This window comes from Dendrobates tinctorius, unplaced genomic scaffold (assembly GCF_039654945.1).
Source record: "Dendrobates tinctorius isolate UK_male_01 unplaced genomic scaffold, ASM3965494v1 ptg000010l, whole genome shotgun sequence".
NCBI classification, from domain to species: domain Eukaryota; kingdom Metazoa; phylum Chordata; class Amphibia; order Anura; family Dendrobatidae; genus Dendrobates; species Dendrobates tinctorius.
In genome coordinates, this window is record NW_027361678.1 from 13,524,701 (window position 1) to 13,549,573 (window position 24,873).

The following is a 24,873-nucleotide window of genomic DNA, read 5'->3' on the forward strand; positions in this document are numbered from 1 at the left end:
AGAGTGGCCATTTTATAGTTCTAGGTGTGAGTTTCATAGGGAGCAGCCAGCGCTGCCGTGTGTGTGACTGGGGGCTGCCATGTGTCATGGACAAGGAGGGATGGGAGCAAGGCTCCGCTCACCTACAATGTGACTCCTACAAATTGTGTAATTAATCTATAAAATGGCCACGTACAAACAGCAAACCGCACAAACACATTGCTGCAGAACCCTCAGCCATCGGTACAGGGCAATAGCAAGGTCCGTGGCTGTGCTATGGCTCAGTATGTAAGGGGCAGGATGTACAGAAAGCCCCGTATGTGACTCATCCCACCAGTGTCCTCTATGAAGACAGCAGGCCTCACACTGTACCATGAGGCCTGCGATGGCAGATGTGCTCTCGTACAGAGGTGATCGGCTCATGATGGGAGTTGTGTAAATCATTCAGTAAATCTACCACCACATGGATAAGGAGGAGTGCACCTTTAATAACCGGCTCCTGGCAAAAGAAGAAAATGGGGGCTGAATGGGGAAGATTGATCCGGGTTCATGGCTGTTTCGTGCGATTTGGTTTGCTATGTGTCGTCAACCGCAACAGAAAAGTGGGAGCAAACACCCTCAGAGAACCGGTGAGATCAGCAAATAGTGGGGGCAGTAGTGTGTCAATTCTGGGAGCATGTAAGGACAGCGCCAAAGCTAGGGGATACCTGAAAGATCAGAACCCCGACTTCTCAAACAAAAGGGTAGGGGGTAACACAAGAGACGAGGGGCAACAGGGAGGGAAACAGCAGGACGGGGAGGTAGATGAAGGGTAAATAGGCCGTTCCTTGGTGGCCCCCAGAATGGCAGGAGATGGAGGATGGGTGTAGTGGGGGCTCTGATCTTTCATTACCATACAGACTAGACACCTGGGATGTAAGCTCTTGTACGGGGCGACTGGGGGTCATGCTCACCCCTAGATGCTGCTCTGCACGCTCTGTTCTCAAGGCTGTTTGCTGTACGGGCCGCAGGCTTCAGGCCTTTGAAGGGTAGTGAGTGCCATCTTTTGAGGTAACATGGCCGATGATGTAACAAGGCTAAAAACTTAAAGACACAGACACGACCATCACACGACACGAGGAGCACAGGATGGAGGACAGAGACCACACAACACAGTCTCCTTCTATAACTACGAGGGCTGCACCCCGCAGGGTGGGAGAAATGTCAGTAAAAGGCTCCAGGAGACTGATTTGGGTGGAAGAATGAGACAAATGAGGCAGAAAGATGACAAAAGATTGGCAGAGAAAATGCAAGAAATATGAATGGCAGGAGAATGCCTGCAGAGAGTGGCAGAACCCACAAGACCCCCTAAGTCCGTCCTCTGCACCAACAACAGGCATAAAGGTGGCAATTTTCAGCTAGTCCTCAGGTGGCTATGGCTAGTTCAAAATGGCCATCCACTTCAGCAATAAGATCAGTGCTGCATATTAACCTGTAGGAAGGCTGGAAGCTGGGGGTCTCGCCACTCCCCTGTTACCGCTGGAGAGACCGCAGTGTGCAGCCCCGCACAATGCCGGCCCCCACAGAGGTAACACGGTAATGACAGGCAATGTGGTGAGGTCAAGGACCGCACTGGTCGTTGGGCCATGTCAGGAGTGTGGCTGGACCGGACCATGCAGTGGAGACACCATGGACAAATTTATTCTGCGGCCAAAAGAGTGAACAAAAAGACACTGATGTGAAATCCCCGTCCCCTCAGACAGGAAGGGTCATACGATACCTAAGTTGACCGTGAGTTTAACTTTGCCCCCATCCAGCTCCAGTCGCAGTGTGTCGGCAGAGTCTCTGGACGTGGTGGCCACCAGGAGCCCGTAGGCTCGCTGAGACTTGAATCGAAATGAAACGTCTTCAGCCTCCGTGTGCATGACAACCGGCATGACTATCTTCATGTACATGCTGCCGTCATAGCTGAGGATGGAAGCCTCTGCAGGGAGAGAAGAGCTGGTCAGGAGGAGATGACCACATTCACACATCACAGACATTATCCACAGAAAGACGACACCGCTGCCGGCCTTCATGGTAGCCTCTGTGCCCGTTGGGACCACAGGGCACAACATAACCTGGAGGCTCACTGGCCACACAAGTCCAGGCTCAGGGGCGCAGTCATCATGTGTGTGCACTGCAGAGGTGGCCCCCACTCTCAAGTTGCGGTTGCGCTCCCTTCAGCGCATTTGTCACAGTGACCTTTACAGAAATTCAAACGTCATCATAAGGACCAACCCTGGGGACCAGCAGAGGTACTGCACACACCCCATCTGTGCATCAGCCATGAAGCTCATTGTGGAAGTCAAACAAGACACGCATCAAACAAGATGCCGCAGGTTGCCCCCAGAGCAACTCCTGCCAAAACTGGTACAAGGATCACTACTAATCTTGCACTTCATGGCCGGTGGAACACAGGCAGAATTACTCCTGACACATGACGTGACAGCCCAGGCGGCCAGTGGAGCACCCCCAGTTATGTCAGTGGAGCTTGGACAAGGGGGGGTTCTCTTTTGGTCCCACAGACCAGGACAGAGCTGCTCAGCTCCACACATTATATAATACAGACACCAGGGTCGGAACTAACAGTGATGTTTACACAAGGCAGATCGGCCATCCAGTGCAACAAATGTTAGCTCAAGCCCTGGGATGGGAAGAAAGCGAGGGGGAGGGGGGGGCTGATCACTCACAAGAGGGGGCAATACAATCGTCACTGCAATAAAAAGGCACGTCACCGACACGTGGCTGATCTCCTGCCTAGGGATATATGGAGGAGAGGGGCAGGAGGCAAGGACAGCGGCAGGAGGAGAGCGGCAAGAGGCACGAAAGAGAGCGGCAAGAGGCGCGGAGGAGAGCGGCAAGAGGCGCGGAGAAGAGCGGCAAGAGGCGCGGAGAAGAGCGGCAAGAGGCAAGGAGGAGAGCGGCAGCAGGCACGGAGAGCAGCAAGAGGCACTAAGGAGAGCGGCAGCTGGCATGGTGGAGAGCAGCAGGGAGCGTGGACGTCTCTGGGCACATTGTCGGCCACACGGCTCGGATCACACTGCGGCTGTGAACCCCATACAGAGCAATAGCAGAGAAAGCTCTGGTCCAACACCAAACGCCTGGGAAGGGCCTCACTCATGGCTTTATACATGAAGCCGCTGCTTTACCACGCTGTGCACATAGTATGCCCTTTATACCGTGTACTCTGCACTATTAGTAAAGAAGGCTCCTGCTGCTAAATGGCCTGCTGATTTCTAACTAGAGGCCATGCACACTGGCACACATCACCCCCATGTCCTTAGAATAACCACCCAAGACGTGTTGCCATAGGTGTCCTGCTCTTTAATACGAAGCATTTCTGAGGGAATAATGCCCAATCTTATACGGCATCTCCACCCTCCCCAGCCATCATTTGTATTCATGGACACCCTAGGATCTGGTTGCTGACTCTTTCTGAAGGAAGAGGGTTGCCGAAATGTGCCATGGACCTGCAACAATGTCTATGATCAGCTTTGGGGAAGCGCAGGCAGCATCGGATGCAGAGCCACAACGTAAGCTGGGAGCTGGAGGATTACAGAGGTCTCTCATTCTCTGTCTAAACTCCGCTGAGATTATTACAAGCGTGCAGGGTTACGCTCCTAAATCGCTAATCTTTCAATTGCTTTGTGCAATGTGAGAGTGCGGCGATTGTGATTAACTTCTGCAGCGCCGATCTGTTCCAGGCTACCACCGAGCAGCAGACTTTGAGGGATGAGCAGGCATACGAATGGTTAATGATTTAATAAAAAGACGTTTTTAGAGCACCGGATTACAGGAAATCCCCAATTCAAGAGGTTTTGTAATTGCAAAGGGTTTAATATGATGGGAGAGGTAAACATGTGATAGTGCCACCCGATGACAAACTCAGAAGGGAGGAGAAAGCAGAGGACTGACACCGGGGGTTGTATCATGTTCAAGAAGACATTTTTCCGTCCCCCAACTACATAAGTCATAGAAATACAAGATGGAGCCTTGTGTGCAATTCTCCCCATGGCCTCCTCTTCTCCAAGAGCTCCAGTGTTCGAGGGGTTAACCCGATGCTGCACAATACCCCATTAACCAGATGAAATCCCGCTGCGCTCCTGGCTCCGGCCTCCGTGCATCTTATCGGCTTATCATGAAAGTTCCCTCCAGGAGCCGCGGGATTAGAATAGAGCAGAGAGACGTGGACGCTGCTTTGTGAAATTAATTGGAAAATCGCAGCCTGGGGAATAGATCCTGGCCAGCCCAGGGCTGCGGAGCTGCATGCACCAGATTCCTGGGACTTGTGGTGCAGGCAGAAGAGGTAATCAGCTAAGTGAAGCTGCTCCTGCAACAACATCCCTGCATCCTCCATTAAACATCTGTTCTTCTCCTGACAACTGCCACTGACAACCTCCAATGACCACAGCGAGCATAGAACTTGACAACCGCCACTGACCACAAGAGTCCAAAGGCTCTGACAACCGCCACTAACCATAGCCCGAAAACCTCGACAGACCATAGAGACCACAACCCCTGACCACGGACCCTGACCACAGAGATTATAACCACAGAGATCATAGCCTCTGACCACAGTCCCTCACCAATGAGACTATAAACCCTGACCACAGCCTCTGACAACAGTGACGACAGCCCCTGATCACAGAGACCACAGTCCCTGACCACAGCCTCTGATCTCACAGACCACAGCCTTTGACCACAACCCCTGACCACAGAGGCCACAAACCCTATTACCCCTGACAACGATACCTGACCAGAGACCACAACCCCTGACCAAAGAGACGATAACTTTGGACAACAGCGACCACAAACTCTGACCACAGCTCGAGACCACAGACCCTGACCACAGGTCCCTTACCAAAGAGACCACATCCTCTGACCAGAGACCACAACCCCAGACCACAGAATCCACAACCCATGATCACAGAGTCCACAACCCCTGACTACATCCTCTGACCAGAAACCACAACCCCTGACTAGAAATCACAGCCTCTAACCACAGAGACCACAGCCCCTGGCCAAAGAGACCACAACCCCTGACGAAAGAGACCACAAGCCCTATTGCACCTGACAACCACCACTGACCAAAGTCTCCGACAACCACGACTGACAACAATCACTGACCACAGTCCCTGACAACCACCAAAGACTAGAGCCCCTGAAAACAACCATTGACCACAGTACCTGTCAACCACCACTGACTACAGCACGAGGCAACCACAATTGACTACACAACTCTTAACAACCGCCACTGACCTGCCTGAGCACAACTGCCGATAACCACTCAGTACTATTCTCTGGTCCTGTGACACCTGCTCAATACTACTTCTCTTCTCCTGTGACAGTTGCTCAGTACTTCTTCTTTACTCCTGTGATAGCCACACAGTACTACTTCTCTACTCCTGTGACAGCCACTCAGTACTACTTCTCTAATCCTTTGACAGCTGCTCAATACCACTTCTCTATTCCTGTGACAGATACTCAGCACTACTCTCATCATGTGACAGCCGCTCAGTACTACTTCTCTTGTCCTGTGATAGCGCTTTAGTACTACTACTCTGTTCCTCTGACAGGCGCTCAGTACTACTATTCTCGTCCTCTGACCAAAGATCACAGCCTCTAACCACAGAAACCACAGCCCCTGACGACAGAGACCACAACGACGACAGCCCCTGAGCACAGATCTTATAGCCTCTGACCACCCACAGAGACTATTTCTCTACTCCTGTGATAGTCGCTCAGTAGTACTTCTCTATTCCTGTGATAGTGGCTCAGTCCTACTTATCTATTCCTGTGACAGCTGCTCAGTTCTACTTCTCTATTCCTCTGACAGCTCCTCAGTACTACTTTTCGCATCTTGTGACACCTGCTCAGTACTACTTTCCTATTCCTGTGATAGCCACTCAGTACTACTTCTCTATTCCTGTGAAGATGCTTAGTACTACTTCTTTCATCCTGTGACAGCAGCTCAGTACTGCTCCTATAGTCCTGTGACACCCGATCGGTACTACTAATGCAGGTGTTAGTTTTGGGAATTAAAATTTACGGGGTGATTCCATAATTTTTTCCTCAGAATTGAGTTATTCCATAATTTTCCCCTTTGCTTGGTTTAAAAAAGTAACCATTACTGACTACCACATTTTTTGTTCTTGATTTCTTTTAGTGTTTCTTAAAGCCAGAAAGTTGCCATTTGAAATGACTTTGGTTTTGTGCCATGTCTGTGATCTGCTTTTTTTTTCTACAAAAGTAAACAACTGAATGAACATCCTCCAAGGCCGGTGATTCCATAATTTTTGCCAGGGGTTGTACTTCCTGTGACAGCTTCTCAGTACTGTATTACTTCTCTACTCCTGTAATAGTCACTCAACAACTACTTCTCTACTCCTGTGACAGCTGCTCATTGCTATTTCTCTACTCTTGTGACAGCTGCCCAGTATTACTTCTCTATTAATGTGACAGCCTCTCAGAACTACTTCTCTCGTCATCAGACCAAAGATCACAGCCTCTAACCACAGAGACCACAGCACCTCACCACAGATATTATAGCCTCTGACCAGAGACTATTTCTCTACTCCTGTGATAGTCGCTCAGTAGTACTTCTCTATTCCTGTGTTACTCAATACTACTTCTCTATTCTTGCGACAGCCACTCAGAACTACTTCTGTATTCCTGTGATAGCGCTCAGTACTACATCTCTATTCCCATTATAGCTGCTTAGTACTACTTCTCTCGTCCTGTGATAGCTGCTTTTCTGTGGCAGGTAGTGGGGCCCCAGCTGGTGATGAGACGCCATAATCCTGTGAATCTGAATACGGCGAGATCCTGTGACCACTTGTGACACTCTGGCATGAGGCTATGGTTATGTGCTCATCACTATCAATGGCCATGGACCCTGCAGAGTGAGAAGCGATCCCTGCACATCACAGGAGGCACCAACACCACTAGGGGGAGCAAAACTCCTGCAACTTAGTCCAGAATGGATGAGGTCATCCAATAACCAACAGCATAAATGTGTCATAAAAGCCAAGAAATTGCAGACAAGAAAGAAAGGCATCGTCTAACGGAAAGCTGCGGGCAAATACTGATGCTGGGTCTACCACAAGTACTCCAATCATCCCCTCTAATTCCCCCATCTTCCATCTTGTACTTCTGACTCTGCATTTCACATGGATTCCTTGTACCATCTATATTTCCATACAGCTCACCATTCCCAGATCCAGGCATATTACAGCTGTGGATCCTGAGCTTCCTGGTACATGAGCAAAAAGACATAAGGTAGCTATCTGGCGAAGTGCTGAAGTTCAGGGAATGTAAAAAGCTGTCAGTGTCAGCCAAGATCTCTAACATTCCCATCATACTAGAGATTCAGACAGTAAGTGCAGAGAACTCGACAAGGTGCGGTGTTTCCTGGATGCTGTGTGATGTCGGAACTGCAGAGAATCAGGAGAGAGCGGCACTCACACAAGAGGTCATAACCTTGCGCCAGGGAGAACAGCACTCACACAAAAGCTCCTCACCCTGCGCTACAGAAAGTGGCACTCACACCAGAGCTTCTCACCTTGCCCCAGCTAAAGCGGCTCTCACACAAGAGCTCCTCACGATGTGCCAGAGAAAGCGGCACTCACTCAAGAGCTCCTCACCTTGCACTACAGAAAAGAGGCACTCCCACAAGAGCTCCTCACCCTGCACCAGCTAAAGCAGCACTCACACAAGAACCCTTCAACCCTGTTCCAGAGAGCACAGCTCTCACTCAAGAGCTCCTCACACTGTGCCAGAAAGAGTGACACACAAGAGCTCCTCACGCTGCGCCAGGGAGAGTGGCACTCACACAACAGCTCCTCACCCTGCGCCAGAGAGAGCTTCACTCACACAAGAGCTCCTCACCCTGCACCAGAGAAAATGGCACTCATACAAGAGCCCCTCACCTTGCACCAGCTTAAGCGGCACTCACACAAGAACCCTTCACCCTGTTCCAGAGAGCACGGCTCTTACACAAGAGCTCCTCACACTGTGCCAGAAAGAGTGACACACAAGAGCTCCTCACACTGCGCCAGGGAGAGTGGCACTCACACAACAGCTCCTCACCCTGCGCCAGAGAGAGCTTCACTCACACAAGAGCTCCTCACCCCATGCCAGAGACCGTGGCACTTACACAATAACTCCTCACCCTGAGCCAGTGAGAGTGACACTCACACAAGAGCTCCTCACCCTAAGCAAGAGAGGGCAGCACTCACACAAGAGCTCCTCACCATGTGCCAGGGAGAGAATGGAAACAATATGAGATCTTGAGAGAAGAAGATGGGAGAGAGAGCAACACTGGAGGGGAGCCGGGAATCTTGAGTAGATGGACAAGAGCGATCATTATGGGATAAGGCGGGATCTGCTGTCTATACATCTGCCCGGAGGACAACATGGATGTCTATGGTATCAGGTCCATGATCTGCAATGTAAGTCCAGGACTTGGATACCACATATCGTCACGAGACGTCTCCCCGATTATGGACCTTTATTATTGGGCTCGTACAATCTGATAAGACCTGACACGATCCAGTACCTTCAAGGTGTAAGCACAGACTGTCCATTTACTGACAGCAAGCAGAGTTGTAGAAAATGATGGGGAATAAAAAGGCAAGGTCTAAAAGCACAGTTACCCCCTTCTAGTATGCACACACAAGGAATTTGGAAGGTGAGCCATACTGCGGTGTTGGCACCATCATGTGTTGGGGTACCATCTAGTGGGTCAGACTGACCTTCATATAGAGAATAATGTGGTGTCTTGCATCTCCAGTACTAATATATATTAAACTTGTCTCGGATACCATCTCACCTCGCTCACAGGTTCTTCCCCAGTGTCCTGTGCCGGTACAATCGCACACAAAACGGTTCCAGCCATCCCGGCAGCCAGCATTGTTCTTACAGGGGTAACTATCACATTGTTTGCCGCTCATCCGAGAGCACGAAGACTTAACGCCGGCTGCATTCTGTGCTTCTGCCAGCTGCCGGATATTCTTACTGCGCCCATCGATGAACAGGTCACGAATACAGCCAACGTAACCATAGTTCAGCATGGCTGTCCACAGTTCAGTGGGCAAGATGAGCCCAGCCCGGTTCTCTGGAAGACCCCCTAAATACATGTCTCCTTCTAGGTCCAGAATCTCGCTCTCACCACTGGCGGTGAATGGAGTGCGTTTGCTATTAACAGAGATGGTGCCTGCGAAAGAAAGCACAGAAGACACCCGTTAGTAGGAGAAAACTGCAAGAAAGACAAGAACAATGAGATGTAACCGGACCACCGACCCTCATCTGTAGCCGGAGTATTGTGAGAATCATCAGAGCGGCTGATGCCGGCCCAGTTATTGCTGTGCAGACGGAGGGCACAGCAGATACACACAAGAAGGAATCGACCCGCATCTAACCAGTCCTGACCTCCTCAGTGTATTTACAACCCCATCTTGTGCAGGGATAATTCAATCAATCTTAATGACTGAGAAGGAACAATCTCCACACGTCTTAAATGTCAAGAGTGCTTTCAATATAAAGGTTAACACTTCGGGGAGGTGGGGGAATCAGTGAGCCTCTATCTCTGCCACCTTATTAAATAGATGGGAAAGTGGGGCGACCCTGTGCAGAAGTGTTACCCTCTGCCCAGCGCTCACCCATAGAGCTGCATTTGCATATAGAAATAGCATAAATTACTGGGGAGTCAGGAATATGAAGAAATGAAGTCAACAGGAGCAAATGCAAGAAAATGCAAAGATGACATTACATGATGTATAAATATCTCTGGGATTTCTCAGCATTGAGGACAGCGTTAATCCTGACCGAAATACACAACTCCATTTTCTGAAATGCAGCCACAGACCTGATGAACCCTCCACCGTGCATCACTGCTCCTGCAGACCCTTATTATTGTGCCACTCTCCAATTTACTTCTGTTACAGCAGAATATTTCACACTTTACCACTCAAGACCTGCTGACACTATCTACCCCCCAGTTCCTATTTTTTCCTCAGAGTTGAGTCCTTCGGTCTTGTCTCCATGTAGATCTGGATTTTGGCAGACTTCTCTGAACAGTAGATGGTGCAGCCGGTCCCACTGGTCGCTGATGATCCTGAGCTGATGGCACTGCTTGACATCTGATTTAGAAGGGATGTTTCAGCTGCTATACTAAGTTTCCTCGTCTTACCCATGCAGCTCTGGTCCTCAGTGATGCCCATTTTTTTAGGTCATCGATGCTGAAAAATACAGGCAGATCCTTAAACTGCATTTAAACAGGCCGTTAATCCAGCAGATTCTAGCAGTAACAACCCATAGTTCCCGATATTTGTGTAATATTGAGCGACTGAATGATGTGTCCAGAAACGCGCCTTCATCGACCCTCAAACAACTGTTTAGGCGAGGGACAAAACTGTAGTTTAACTTTCCAAAATTGTGTGATGGAAATGGAGACTGTTCGCTCATTCAACAACGTGAACTAAAAAAAGGAGGAGTGGAAATTCAAGTCGCACACAGGGTGACTACGCTCTGGGGCAACAATCGTTCAGTAGCGGTTGGAGCAAGACAGATTCCCGATTATCAAAAAAAAAATTCACTTTTTCAACGCAATTAAATTTTTTTTGTAGAAGATCATTGGAACTGTTTGTAGAAAACGTAATAAATTCATGGACTCCAGATAAATAGCCTCAGTTATGGGATCTGAGTGCCGGACATCTACAGTTCGGACCATCTGTGTAAATAGGGCGCAAGGTTCCAAGTTACAATGTAACGATGACTATTCAGCCATTACATTCACGATCCTCGGCATAAACACTCGTCTGACATCGTTTCAACACCGTGCATTATGACCACATCGTTCATCGTAGCAGAGATTAACTGATCTTGTAAATGAACCCTCCTCCATCATGTGATACCATCAGGAGAAGTCTGATCGGCTACAAATTTATTCTGCAGCCGGACAATGAACCCAAACCTGCCGAGAACTTTTGCACAGTATTGTTTACACTATACACATATTATACACAACCCAGTGAACTTTACCACATTTTTCATGTTACACAACAAACTTAAATTTATTTTACTGGGACACCAACACAAAGTAACAGGTACAGTGGGGAAAAAAGTATTTAGTTAGCCACCAATAGTACAAGTTCTCCCACTTAAAAAGATGAGAGAGGCCTGTAATTGACATCATAGGTAGGCCACAACTATGAGAGTCAAAATGAGAAAATAAATCCAGAAAATCACCTTGTCTGATTTGGCAAGATTTATTTTGCAAATTATGGTGGAAAATAAGTATTTGGTCATTAACAAAAGTTCATCTCAATATTTTGTTGACAATGACAGAGGTCAAACGTTTTCTATAAGTCTTCACAAGGTTGGCACACACTGTTGGTGGCATGTTGGCCCATTCATCCATGCAGATCTCCTCTAGAGCAGTGATGTTTTGGGCCTGTCGCTGGCCAACACAGACTTTCAAATCCCTCCAAAGGTTTTCTATGGGGTTGAGATTTGGAGACTGGCTAGGCCACTCCAGGACCTTCACTTGCTTCTTACGAAGCCACTCCTTTGTTGCCCTGGCGGTGTGCTTGGGATCATTAACATGCTGAAAGACCCATCGACGTTTCATCTTCAATGCCCTTGCTGATGGAAGTTTGCACTCAAAATCTCATGATACATGGCCCCATTCACTCTTTCATGTACATGAATCAGTCATCCTGGTCCTTTGCAGAGAAACAGCCCCAAAGCATGATGTTGATACCCCATGCTTAACAGTAGGTATGGTGTTCTTTGGATGCAACTCAGCATTCTGTCTCCTCCAAACACGATGAGTTTTGTTTCTTCCAAACAGTTCTACTTTGGTTTCATCAGACCATATGACCTTCACCCAATACTTTTCTGGATAATCCAAATGCTCTCTAGCAAACTTCAGACGGGCCCGGACATGTACTGGCTTATGCAGGGGGACACGTCTGTCACTGCAGGATCTGAGTCCCTGGCGGCGTAGTGTGTTACTGATGGTAGCCTTTGTTGTGGTGGTCCCAGCTCTATGCCGGTCATTCACTAGGTCCCCTGTGTGGTTCTGGGATTTTTGCTCACCGTTCTTGTGATCATTTTGACCCCACAGGGTGAGATCTTGCATGGAGCCCCAGATCGAGGGAGATTATCAATGGCCTTGTATGTCTTCCATTTTCTTATTATTGCTCCCACAGTTGATTTCATCACACCAAGCTGCTTGCCTATTGCATATTCAGTCTTCCCAGCCTGGTGCAGGGCTACAATTTTGTTTCTGGTGTCCTTTGACAGCTCTTTGGTTTTCACCATAGTGGAGTTTGGAGTGTGACTGTTTGAGGTTGTGAACAGGTGTCTTTTATACTGATACCAAGTTCAAACAGGTGCCATTACTACAGGTAATGAGTGGAGGACAGAGGAGCCTCTTAACCCCTTTCTGCCATCCGACGTACTATCCCGTCCACTGTACCCAGGCCCGTATGACCGGGGACGGGATAGTACGTCGGCGCGATCAGCGGCGCCCACGTGGTGAGCGCCGCTGATCGCGGCCGAGTGTCAGCTAATTATCATAGCTGACACCCGGCACAATGTGTCAGGGGCGGTCACGGACCGCCCCCGACACGTTAACCCCTTGCACACCGCGATCAAATACGATCGCGGTGTACCGGGGGTTAAAGGGAAGCATCGGCAGGGAGGGGGCTCCCTCCTTGCTTCCCTGAGCCCCCCACGGCAGCGCAATGTGCAGCGCTGCTGCGGGGGGACTCCCTCCCTCCAGGCCCCCGAATCCAAGATGGCGACGGGGGCCTTCGGGGGCCTGCGGAAGCTGGCTTCCTCAGTGCCTGCAAAGCGCAGGCATGAGGAAGCCTTCTGCAGTGCCTGTGTCAGATCGCTGATCTGTCACAGTGATCTGTGATGTGACAGATCAGCGATCTGTCACAGGACAGTGATGTCCCACCTGGGACTATTTAATAAAGTATAAAAAAAAAAAATAAAAAAAAAAAGTGTAAAAATAATTTAAAAAAAAAAAAAAAAAAAAAAAAAAAAAATCGCCAAATAAATTAGAAAAAAAAAAAAAATATTCCCCCAATAAATCCATTTTTTGGAAATAATAAAAAAAAAACAACAATAAAAGTACACATATTAGGTATCGCCGCGTCCATAACGACCCGCCCTATAAAACTGTCCCATTAGTTAACCCCTTTAGCGAACCCCTTAAAAAATAAAAAACGAAGCAAAAAATAATGATTTATTATCATACCGCCAAACAAAAAGTGTAATAACGCGCGATCAAAAAGACGCATATAAATATCCATGGTACCGCTGAAAACGTCATCTTGCCCCGCAAAAAACGAGCCGCCACACAGCATCATCAGCGAAAAAATAAAAAAGTTATAGCTCGCTGAATAAAGCGATGCAAAAATAATTATTTTTTATATAAAATAGTTTTCATTGCATAAAACCGACAAAAACATAAAAAACTACCTAAATGAGGTATCGCTGTAACCGTACTGACCCGAAGAATAACACCGCTTTATCAATTTTACCGCAAGCGGAACGGTGTAAACGCACCCCCCCCCAAAAGAAATTCATGAAACGCTGGTTTTTGTTCATTCTGCGTCCCAAAAATCGGAATAAAAAGCGATCAAAAAATTTCACGTGCCCGAAAATGGTACCAATAAAAACGTCAACTCGTCCCGCAAAAAATAAGACCTCACATGACTCGGTGGGTCAAAATACGGAAAAATTATAGCTCTCAATATGTGGTGATGCAAAAACTATTTTTACAATAAAAAGCGTCTTTTAGCGTGCGACAGCCGCCAAACATAAAAACCGCCATAAATAGTAAATCAAACCCCCCGTTATCACCCCCTTAGTTAGGGAAAAATAATAAAATAAAAAAAATGTATTTATTTCCATTTTTCCATTAGGGTTAGGGCTAGGGTTAGGGCTAGGGTTAGGGTTAGGGTTAGGGTTAGGGTTAGGGCTAGGGTTAGGGCTAGGGTTAGGGCTAGGGTTAGGGCTAGGGTTAGGGCTAGGGCTAGGGCTAGGGCTAGGGTTAGGGGCGTGTTGTGGTTCAGGTTGGAGTTAGAATTGGGGGTTTCCACTGTTTGGGCACATCAGGGGCTCTCCAAATGCAACATGGCGTCTGATCTCAATTCCAGCCAATTCTGAGTTGAAAAAGTCAAATGGTGCTCCTTCCCTTCCAAGCTCTGCTATGTGCCCAAACAGTGTTTTACCCCCACATGTAGGGTATCAGCCTACTCAGGACAAATTGCAAAACAATTTTTGGGGTCCAATTTCTCCTGTTACCCTTAGGAAAATAAAAAATTGGGGGCAAAAATATCTTTTTTGTGGAAAAAAATGATTTTTTTATTTTCACGTCCGAGTGTTATAAACTTCTGTGAAGCACTTGGGGGTTCAAAGTGCTCACCACACATCTAGATAAGTTCCGTGGGGGGTCTAGTGTCCAAAATGGGGTCACTTGTGGGGCGTTTCAATAGTTTAGGTACATCAGGGGCTCTCCAAACGCACATGACACCCGCAGACCATTCCATCAAAGTCTGCATTCCAAAACGTCACTGCTTCCCTTCCGAGCCCCGACGTGTGTCCGTACAGTAGTTTTCTCCCACATATGGGGTGTCAGCGTACTCAGGACAAATTGGACAACAACTTTTGGGGTCCAATTTCTCATGTTACCCTTGGGAAAATGAAAAAATTGGGGACTAATTGATCATGTTTCTGGAAAAAATACGATTTTTTTATTTTCATGCCCGGGCATTATAAACTTCTGTGAAGCCCATGGGGGTTCAAAGTTCTCACCACACATCTAGATAAGTCCCTTAGGGGGTCTCGTTTCCAAAATGGGGTCACTTGTGGGGGTTTCCACTGTTTTGGTACATCAGGAGTTTTCCAAACGCGACATGGTGTCCGATCTCAATTCCAGCCAAAAACGTCAAATGGCGCTGCTTCCCTTCCGAGCTCTGCCATGCGCCCAAATAGTGGTTTACCCCCACATGTGGGGTATCAGCGTACTCAGGACAAATTGCACAATAACTTTTAGGGTCCTGTTACCCTTGGGAAAATAAAAATTGGGGTGAAAAGATCATTTTTGTGGAAAAAATATGATTTTTTAATTGTACCGCTGTACGTTATAAACTTCTGTAAAGCCCTTGTGGGTTCAAAGTTCTCACCACATATCTAGATAAGTTCCTTGGGGGGGTCTAGTTTCCAAAATGGGGTCACTTGTAGGGGGTTTCCACTGTTTAGGTACATCAGGGACTCTCCAAACGTGACATGGCGTCCAATCTGAATTCCAGCCAATTTTGCATTGAAAAAGTCAAACGGCGCTCCTTCCATTCTGAGCTCTGCCATGCGCCGAAACAGTCGTTCCCCCCACATATCAGGTATCTGCGTACTCAGGACAAATTGCACAATAACTTTTGCAGTTCAATTTCTCCTGTTACCCTTGGTAAAATAAAAAAATTTGAACCTGAAGTATTTTTTTTATGAAAAAAAGTTAGATGTTCATTTTTTTTTAAATATTCAAAAAAATTCCTGTGACGCACCTAAAGGGTTAATAAACTTCTTGAATGTGGTTTTGAGCACCTTAAGGGGTGCAGTTTTTAGAATGGTGTCACTTTTGGGTATTTTCTATCATATAGACCCCTCAAAGTGGCTTCAAATGTGATGTGGTCCGTAAAAATAAAATGGTGTTGTAAAAATGAGAAATCGCTGGTCAACTTTTAACCCTTATAACTTCCTAACAAAAAAAAATTTTGGTTCCAAAATTGTGCTGATGTAAAGTAAACATGTGGGAAATGTTAGTTATCAAGTTTTTTGTGTGCCGTATCTCTGTGATTTAAGGGCATAAAAATTCAAAGTTGGAAAATTGCGAAATTTTCAAAATTTTCGCCAAATTTCCGTTTTTCTCACAAATAAACGCAAGTTATTTGAATGAAATTTTACCACTAACATGAAGTACAATATGTCACGAGAAAACAATGTCAGAATCACCGGGATCCATGGAAGCGTTCCAGAGTTATGACCTCATAAAGGTACAGTGGTCAGAATTGTAAAAATTGGCCCGGTCATGAACGTGCAAACCACCCTTGGGGGTGAAGGGGTTAAAGAAGTTACAGGTCTGTGAGAGCCAGAAATCTTGCATGTTTTAGATGACTAAATACTTATTTTCCACCATAAATTGTAAAAATAAATCTTGCCAAATCAGACAAGGTGATTTTCTGGATTTGTTTTCTCATGTTGCCTCTCATAGTTGTGGTCTACCTATGATGTCAATTACAGGCCTCTCTCATCTTTTTAAGTGGGAGAACTTGCACAATTGGTAGAGGACTAAAGACTTCTTTTTTTCCCCCCACTGTATTTGTGACATGTAAAGACAATGATACAGGGTTTTCTAATTATTTTACAAATATAAATCTGAGCATTGTGCCGTGCATTTGTTTTCAGTCGGAGTCAGTACTTTGTAGGACCACCTTTCTCAGCTGCAGTCTTTTGGGGTCTGTCTCTCCCAGCTTTGCACATCTAGAGGTGACACTTTGCCCCTTCTTATTTGCACACATTAGCAATTTTCACGTCTTATCACAGATTCTTTAGGAGTTCGGTCTGGACGTGATTGGGCTGTTCACACACAGAATATGCTCTGATCATCTAAACTCTTCATTGCGGCTCTGGCATGATATTGAGGGTTGCTGTTCTGCTGAAAGGTGAACCTATGCCTCAGTCTCAAGTCAGGTGCAGTCTCTAACAGGTTTTTTTTTTTACAGGATTTTCCTGTATTTAGCTCCATCACCTCTGACCAGAACCTCTGACCAGCTTCCCTGTCCCCGTCGAAAAGCCTCCCCACAGCAGAATGCTGCCAACACCATGTGTGATGGTGGGGATGGTGTTAGTTTTCTGCCTCACAAAGCATTGTGTATTTAGTCCAAAAATGTTCTCCTTTGGCCTCCTCTGACCAGAGCGTTTTCTTCCACATGCTCACTGTGTGGAGTTTTGCAAACTGGACTTCTTATGGGTTTTAAAAATATCTTTCTTCTTTCCACATTTCCAAAAGGGCAGATTTGTGAAGCATACGACTTAGGCCTGTTTCACACTTCCGTTTTTTCAAATCCGTCAAAATCCGTTGTTTTCCGTCAAAAAACGGATCCGCCATTTTTTGCAGGATCCGTTTTTTTGGTCCCATAGACTTCCATTACGGTTACCGCGGATCCGTCAAAAAAACGGATCCGTTTTTTAAAAACGGATCCGTTTGCATCAGTTTCCGTCAAAAAAACGGAAACGGATCCGTTTGGCGGACACAAAAACGGAAGTGTGAAACAGGCCTAATCATTGTCCTGTTGACATATTCTACCCATGAGCTGTGGAACTTGGCAGCTCCTCCAGAATGACCATGGGCCTCTCGGCTGCTTCTCTCGTTAGTGCTCTCTTTTCTTTGGATGTCAGGTTAGGTGAATGGCCATGTCTTGGTGGTTTTGCACTTGTGCCATACTCCTTGCATTCTTAGATGATGGATTGAACAGTATCACATGAGATGTTCAGAGCTTATAACCTAACGCTGCTTTGCTCTTCTCCACAGCTTTATTCCTGACCTGTCTGGTGGGCTCCTTGGTTTTCATGATCCTATTTGATCCCTAATGTTCTCACACAAACCTCTGAGGCCTTCACAGAACAGTTGAAGTTATACTGAAAATAAATAACACCCAGGAGGACTCGATATACTAATTATGTGAGTTTTGGAGGTGATTGTTCACTCACGATTTTATTGAGGGGCATCAGACTATAGGGGGCTGAATACTAATGCTCTTCACTATTATCAGATTTATATTTGTAATATAATTAGAAAACTCTGTATCATTTCCTTTACACCTCACTAATACTAGTTACTTTTTTTGGTATCATATAAAATCTTAATAAAAGTACATTAGGTTTGTTGGTGTAACGTGCAAAAATGTGGATAAGTTCACAGCATTTGAATAATTTTTCAAAGCACTGTATGTATATTATATACACACACACACATTGACCAGTTCATGGAGCAAAGCACAGTCTATAGAGGATCTGATTACCTACCCGACCGTCCGTCCCGCTGGATGTCCACATGACACCACTCGCCATCATTGGCCTTCTTGCTGGTGGCCTTCACCTTTATTGTCCCTGAGCCCATGTCCAGCAGAAGGTACAGGTGACCATCCAACAACTCCACTGCAAAGAAGTCTACCTTAGTGTTCTTCTGACTCCTCACGTCCTTCCTGTCCTGTGGCTTTCCGTGTGTAAAGAGGATGAGGCCGTTGGGTTCTGTGGTTCGAAAGTCGAAGGATATGGAGCCCATGCGCTTCGTGTTCCACTTGGGCAGGCTGATGTAGGCTTCCGGGCTCTCGAAGCTGATGGGGTCCAGAGTAGCCACGTTCTCACACTTAAATACCACATCTCCATAGATCTTCATTTTTGTGTCTCCAATTCTTGCCAATCGAGAAAGCTCCAAGCGAATGTCATTGTTTTTATAGACCACCTGCAGTGCAAAGAAGAGGGGACATGAAGCAAGAGTCTCACGCATGTTCCACACGAGGTTCATTGACTGGAGGGGCCACTGACAAACCAGTGAGAATGGCCATACAACCCCAGCGCAGAGCCCATCTATATAAGCATTTATCAATCACTGATAATTATCATCAGAACATTTATTGCACAGTAAGAAGTATTTAAATAGCAGTAAATGGTGATTATCATTTATTAACATTTAATGGTTGATCAGTGGGAGTCCAAGTCCTGAGACCTCACTGACCCCTCAAACACTTCTCTGAAGAGAGTGGCGTACGGGCTCAGTAATAATACTGTTATTATAAGCCTCTGTGGGGCGCTCAGACCGGAAATGCACACTCCAGAGAAGTTTTCTGATGGACAGCTGAGGGTCTCAGGACCCGGCAATCAGCATCACACAGTTGCTTCTATAATGTATAAAAAATGTTATTACCTGATAGTCTTTAATAATTGTATAATGAAAAGTTGACAAGACTGGACACAACTGTCACAAACCCCCAGCCGTGAGAAGGAAACCAGCGTTCAGCTTCTGGATGTTAACAAGGTAAATCTCCATTCACAGAAATCAAGCAAAGATATTGAAAATGGTGAAAAATTGCAACAAAATCTGTAAGAAAGTGGTGATGTTCTCACCTTGTGACAAGGACAGGACGTGATAACCTCACCAAGGAACACTGCTTATGTTTTCCTCTGCGAACCGATACAGACACTCGCACTGGTGGTCCCTTGGTCTTCTTACAAGCGGCCACATATAAAAGCTGCAGCCCATCAGTGGCAGTCACATCCGTGCACAGCACCACGAAATTTGGACTTCCACTTTATGCTATGTTGAGGACTCAGAGTGGCTGCCACTGTCACCTGGAAACTTCAATGAGGAGGAGGACCACCGGTTACTGCACCGGGCCACCACCGAAGAAGAGAGGGGATGTAAATTCTTTAATCCCTAGTTTGTATCCATGCACTCATGACCTTCACGCCACTGGGAAATGCTCAGAAAAGTGTTCACATTGTGCAATTGTACGTCAACCATCACTTACGCATAGATTATATATGACAATCTGTCTGCACATAAAGCCCACCGACGTCTCCTTATTAACAGGAACATCTCATCCTCCAGGATCTAGAAACATTCACAGCTCTGCTCCTGCTTATTATGTCACCTGGGTGTCCATCGTAGCGACTCCCACACTGACAGCTCGTGGCTCCCCTCACACTGACAGCTCGTGGCTCCCCCCACGCTGACAGCTCGTGGCCCCCCCCCACGCTGACAGCTCGTGGCCCCCCCCACGCTGACAGCTCGTGGCCCCCCCACGCTGACAACTCGTGGCCCCCCCATGCTGACAGCTCGTGGCCCCCCCCCCACGCTGACAGCTCGTGCCCCCCCCCACGCTGACAGCTCGTGCCCCCGCCCACGCTGACAGCTCGTGCCCCCCCCACGCTGACAGCTCGTGCCCCCGCCCACGCTGACAGCTCGTGCCCCCGCCCACGCTGACAGCTCGTGGCCCCCCCCCACGCTGACAGCTCGTGGCCCCCCCCCCACGCTGACAGCTCGTGGCCCCCCCCCACGCTGACAGCTCGTGGCCCCCCCCACGCTGACAGCTCGTGGCCCCCCCCCACGCTGACAGCTCGTGGCCCCTCCACACACTGACAGCTCGTGGCCCCTCCACATACTGACAGCTCGTGGCCCCTCCACATACTGACAGCTCGTGGCCCCTCCACATACTGACAGCTCGTGGCCCCTCCACATACTGACAGCTCGTGGCCCCTCCACATACTGACAGCTCGTGGCCCCCCCACGCTGACAGTTCGTGGTCCACCCCACACTGACAGCTCATGCCCCCCCCACACTGACAGCTCATGCCCCCCCATGCTGACAGCTCGTGCCCCCCCCCCACACTGACCACTCGTTGCCCCTCCCACTGACAACTTGTGTACAATCACAAGGAGCTTTTGGCCTCCCACGCTGGCAGCTTGTTGCCCGCCATGCTGACAGCTAGTGTCCACCCAAGCTGACAGCTAGTGTCCCCACACACAGCTTGTGGCCCCCCACAGTCACAGCTTGTAGCCCCCCTGTCTGTGTTGATCAGTAGTGACATCACATAGAAAGAAATGAAATCACTGAAGTCAGGATCAGACTGTTATTAATGACGCCCCCAAAGAAAAGGATCGGCCATTTATAGAGGAGGCAAGAAAATTACAGCGCTGACATTACGGTGAGTTATCGCTGGTTTCCCCTTAAACACTTTTGTCACCTGAGGAACATCCTCGAGGAGAAGAGGGGGGCAAAGCAACATCCACGAAGAGAAGAGGGGGGGCAGAGCAACATCCACATGGAGAAGAGGGGGCAGAGTGACATCCACAAAAATAAGAGGGGGGCAGAGCTACATTAACGAGGAGAGAGAAGAGAGGGGCAGAGCGACATCTACGAGGAGAAGAGGGGGGCAGAGCGACATCTACGAGAAGAGGGGGGCAGAGCTACATTCACGAGGAGGGAGAAGAGGGGGGCAGAGTGACATCCACGAGGTGGGAGAAGAGGGGGGCAGAGCGACATCCACGAGGAGGGAGAAGAGGGGGGCAGAGCGACATCCACGAGGAGGGAGAAGAGGGGGGCAGAGCGACATCCACGAGGAGAAGAGGGGGGGCAGAGCGACATCCACGAGGAGAAGAGGGGGGCAAAGCGACATCCACGAGGAGAAGAGGGGGGCAAAGCGACATCCACGAGGAGAAGAGGGGGGCAGAGCGACATCCACGAGGAGAAGAGGGGGGCAGAGCGACATCCACGAGGAGAAGAGGGGGGCAGAGCGACATCCACGAGCAGAAGAGGGGGGCAGAGCGACATCCACGAGGAGAAGAGGGGGGCAGAGCGACATCCACGAGGAGAAGAGGGGGGCAGAGCGACATCCACGAGGAGAAGAGGGGGGCAGAGCGACAGCCACGAAAAGAAGAGGGGGCAGAGCTACATTCACAAGGAGAAGAGGGGGGCAGAGCGACATCCACGAGGAGAAGAGGGGGCAGAGCGACATCCACGAGGAGAAGAGGGGGCAGAGCTACATTAAAGAGAAGGGAGAAGAGGGGGGAAGAGGTACATTCACGAGGAGGGAGAAGAGGGGGGCAGAGCGACATCCATGAGAAGAGGGGGGCAGAGTGACATTCACGACGAGAAGGGGGCAGAGCAACATCTAAAGGAGAAGAGGGGGGCAGCGCGACATCCTCGAAAAGAAGAGGGGGCAGAGCTACATTCACGAGGAGAGAGAAGAGGGGGCAGAGCGACATCCACGAGAAGAGGGGGCAGAGCGACATCTACGAGAAGAGGGGGGGCAGAGCTACATTCACGAGGAGAAGAGGGGGCAGAGCTACATTCACGAGGAGAAGAGGGGGCAGAGCGACATCCACGAGGAGGGAGAAGAGGGGGGCAGAGCGACATCCACGAGGAGGGAGAAGAGGGGGGCAGAGCGACATCCACGAGGAGAAGAGGGGGGCAGAGCGACATCCACGAGGAGAAGAGGGGGGCAGAGCGACATCCACGAGGAGAAGAGGGGGGCAGAGCGACATCCACGAGGAGAAGAGGGGGGCAGAGCGACATCCACGAGGAGAAGAGGGGGGGCAGAGCGACATCCACGAGGAGAAGAGGGGGGCAAAGCGACATCCACGAGGAGAAGAGGGGGGCAAAGCGACATCCACGAGGAGAAGAGGGGGGCAGAGCGACATCCACGAGGAGAAGAGGGGGGCAGAGCGACATCCACGAGGAGAAGAGGGGGGCAGAGCGACATCCACGAGCAGAAGAGGGGGGCAGAGCGACATCCACGAGGAGAAGAGGGGGGCAGAGCGACATCCACGAGGAGAAGAGGGGGGCAGAGCGACATCCACGAGGAGAAGAGGGGGGCAGAGCGACAGCCACGAAAAGAAGAGGGGGCAGAGCTACATTCACAAGGAGAAGAGGGGGGCAGAGCGACATCCACGAGGAGAAGAGGGGGCAGAGCTACATTAAAGAGAAGGGAGAAGAGGGGGGAAGAGGTACATTCACGAGGAGGGAGAAGAGGGGGGCAGAGCGACATCCATGAGAAGAGGGGGGCAGAGTGACATTCACGACGAGAAGGGGGCAGAGCAACATCTAAAGGAGAAGAGGGGGGCAGCGCGACATCCTCGAAAAGAAGAGGGGGCAGAGCTACATTCACGAGGAGAGAGAAGAGGGGGCAGAGCGACATCCACGAGAAGAGGGGGCAGAGCGACATCTACGAGAAGAGGGGGGGCAGAGCTACATTCACGAGGAGAAGAGGGGGCAGAGCTACATTCACGAGGAGAAGAGGGGGCAGAGCTACATTCACGAGGAGAGAGAAGAGGGGGCAGAGCAACATCCACGAGAATAGGGGGCACAGCGACATGTACGAGGAGAAGAGGGGGGGCAGAGCTACATTCACGGGCTGTGAGAAGAGGGGGGCAGAGCGACATCCACGAGAAGAGGGGGGCAGAAAGACATCCACGAGAAGAGGGGGGCAGAAAGACATCCACGAGGAGAAGAGGGGGCCTAGCAACATCCACGAAAAGAAGAGGGGGCAGAGCTACATTCATGAGGAGAGAGAAGAGGGGGGCATAGCGACATCCACGAGAAGATGGGGGCAGAGTGACATTCACAAGGAGAAGAGGGGGCAGAGCGAAATCCACAAGAAGAGGGGGGCAGAGCGACATCCACAAGGAGAAGAGGGGGCAGAGCAACATCCACGAGGAAATGAAGAGGGACAGAGCGATGTCCATGAGAAAGAGAGGGGAACAGAGCGATGTCCATGAAGAAGAGAGGGGGGACAGAGCAATGTCCATGAGGAAGAGAGGGAGGACAGAGCAATGTTCATGAGGAAGAGAGGGGGGATAGAGCAATGTCCATGAGGAAGAGAGGGGAACAGAGCGATGTCCATGAAGAAGAGGGGGGATAGAGCAATGTCCATGAGGAAGAGAGGGAGGACAGAGCAATGTCTATGAGGAAGAGAGGGAGGACAGAGCAATGACCATGAGGAAGAGAGGGGGGATAGAGCAATGTCCATGAGGAAGAGAGGGAGGACAGAGCAATGTCCATGAGGAAGAGATTGGGGACAGAGCAATGTCCATGAGGAAGAGATTGGGGACAGAGCAATGTCCATGAGGAAGAGAGGGAGGACAAGGCAATGTCCATGAGGAAGAGAGGGGGGACAGAGCAATGTCCATGAGGAAGAGTGGGAGGACAGAGCAATGTCTATGAGGAAGAGAGGGAGGACAGAGCAATGTCCATGAGGAAGAGAGGGAGGACAGAGCAATGTCTATGAGGAAGAGAGGGAGGACAGAGCAATGTCCATGAGGAAGAGAGGGGGGTAGAGCAATGTCCATGAGGAAGAGAAGGAGGACAGAGCAAGGTCTAAGAGGAAGAGAGGGAGGACAGAGCAATGACCATGAGGAAGAGAGGGGGGATAGAGCAATGTCCATGAGGAAGAGAGGGGGGACAGAGCAATGTCCATGAAGAAGAGAGGGAGGACAGAGCAATGTCCATGAGGAAGAGAGGGAGGACAGAGCAATGTCCATGAGGAAGAGAGGGAGGACAGAGCAATGTCCATGAGGAAGAGAGGGGGGATAGAGCAATGTCCATGAGGAATAGAGGGGGGACAAAGTGACTTAAGGAGGAGATTGAGGGAAAGAGCAATGTCCACAAGGAGGAGGGGGGAGAACAAGGTCCACAAAGTGTGGGGGAAAAGCAACATGCAAAAGAAAGCGATGGGGTCTAGGGCCTTGTGAACAAGGAGGAGAGGGGAACATGGTCATGTGCAAGAGGACAAAGAGGCAGGGCCATATGCACGTGGAGAGAGGCAGGTCTTATGCATGCGCAGTGAGGGGGGCCAGGTTCATGTGCAAGCAGAGAAAGAGAGTGGCCAGGCCACGTTCATGCGCAGAGAAAGGACTAGAGCCGTGTGAACATGGACGAGGATGCGTAGCCACTTGCATGAAGAGAAGAGGTGGGCCAGGGCGAAGTGCACGGGGAGAAGAAGGTGGCCAGAGCCACATGCACATGGAGAGAGGGTGGCCACAGCCACATGCATGCAGAGAGGGCAGAGTAATCTGCACAAGAACTGAGAGTCAGAACACAAGCACAGAAATATAAACATTATTCTGACTCTTGTAGTTGCCGACGAGCCAAATAAATGTATTGCAATTAGAAGAAATAAAACAGACCAACTGCCAGCAAGAGAAATCTGTGGCCCATCCAGCTATTCCCTTCTACTCTCAGGCAGTACAGTCTGTAATAAAGCCACCATGTAATGTGCTCACCAGCATTAACCTCGCACA

The 24,873-nt window shown here is 49.1% G+C and overlaps 1 protein-coding gene across 4 annotated transcripts in view; it reads right to left on the reverse strand.

Annotated features, from left to right (window-relative positions):
* The window catches only part of NRXN3 (neurexin 3), a 512,486-nt gene that overhangs the window by 324,556 nt on the left and 163,057 nt on the right, over window positions 1-24,873 (reverse strand). For all 4 annotated transcript variants that reach the window (XM_073587115.1, XM_073587106.1, XM_073587097.1 and 1 more), the window contains 3 exons: window positions 18,100-18,538; window positions 8,831-9,214; window positions 1,739-1,942 (listed from right to left, as the gene is read on the reverse strand). In XM_073587115.1, the coding sequence (XP_073443216.1) occupies window positions 1,739-1,942; window positions 8,831-9,214; window positions 18,100-18,538 (1,027 nt within the window). The remainder of the gene's footprint in view (window positions 1-1,738; window positions 1,943-8,830; window positions 9,215-18,099; window positions 18,539-24,873) is intronic.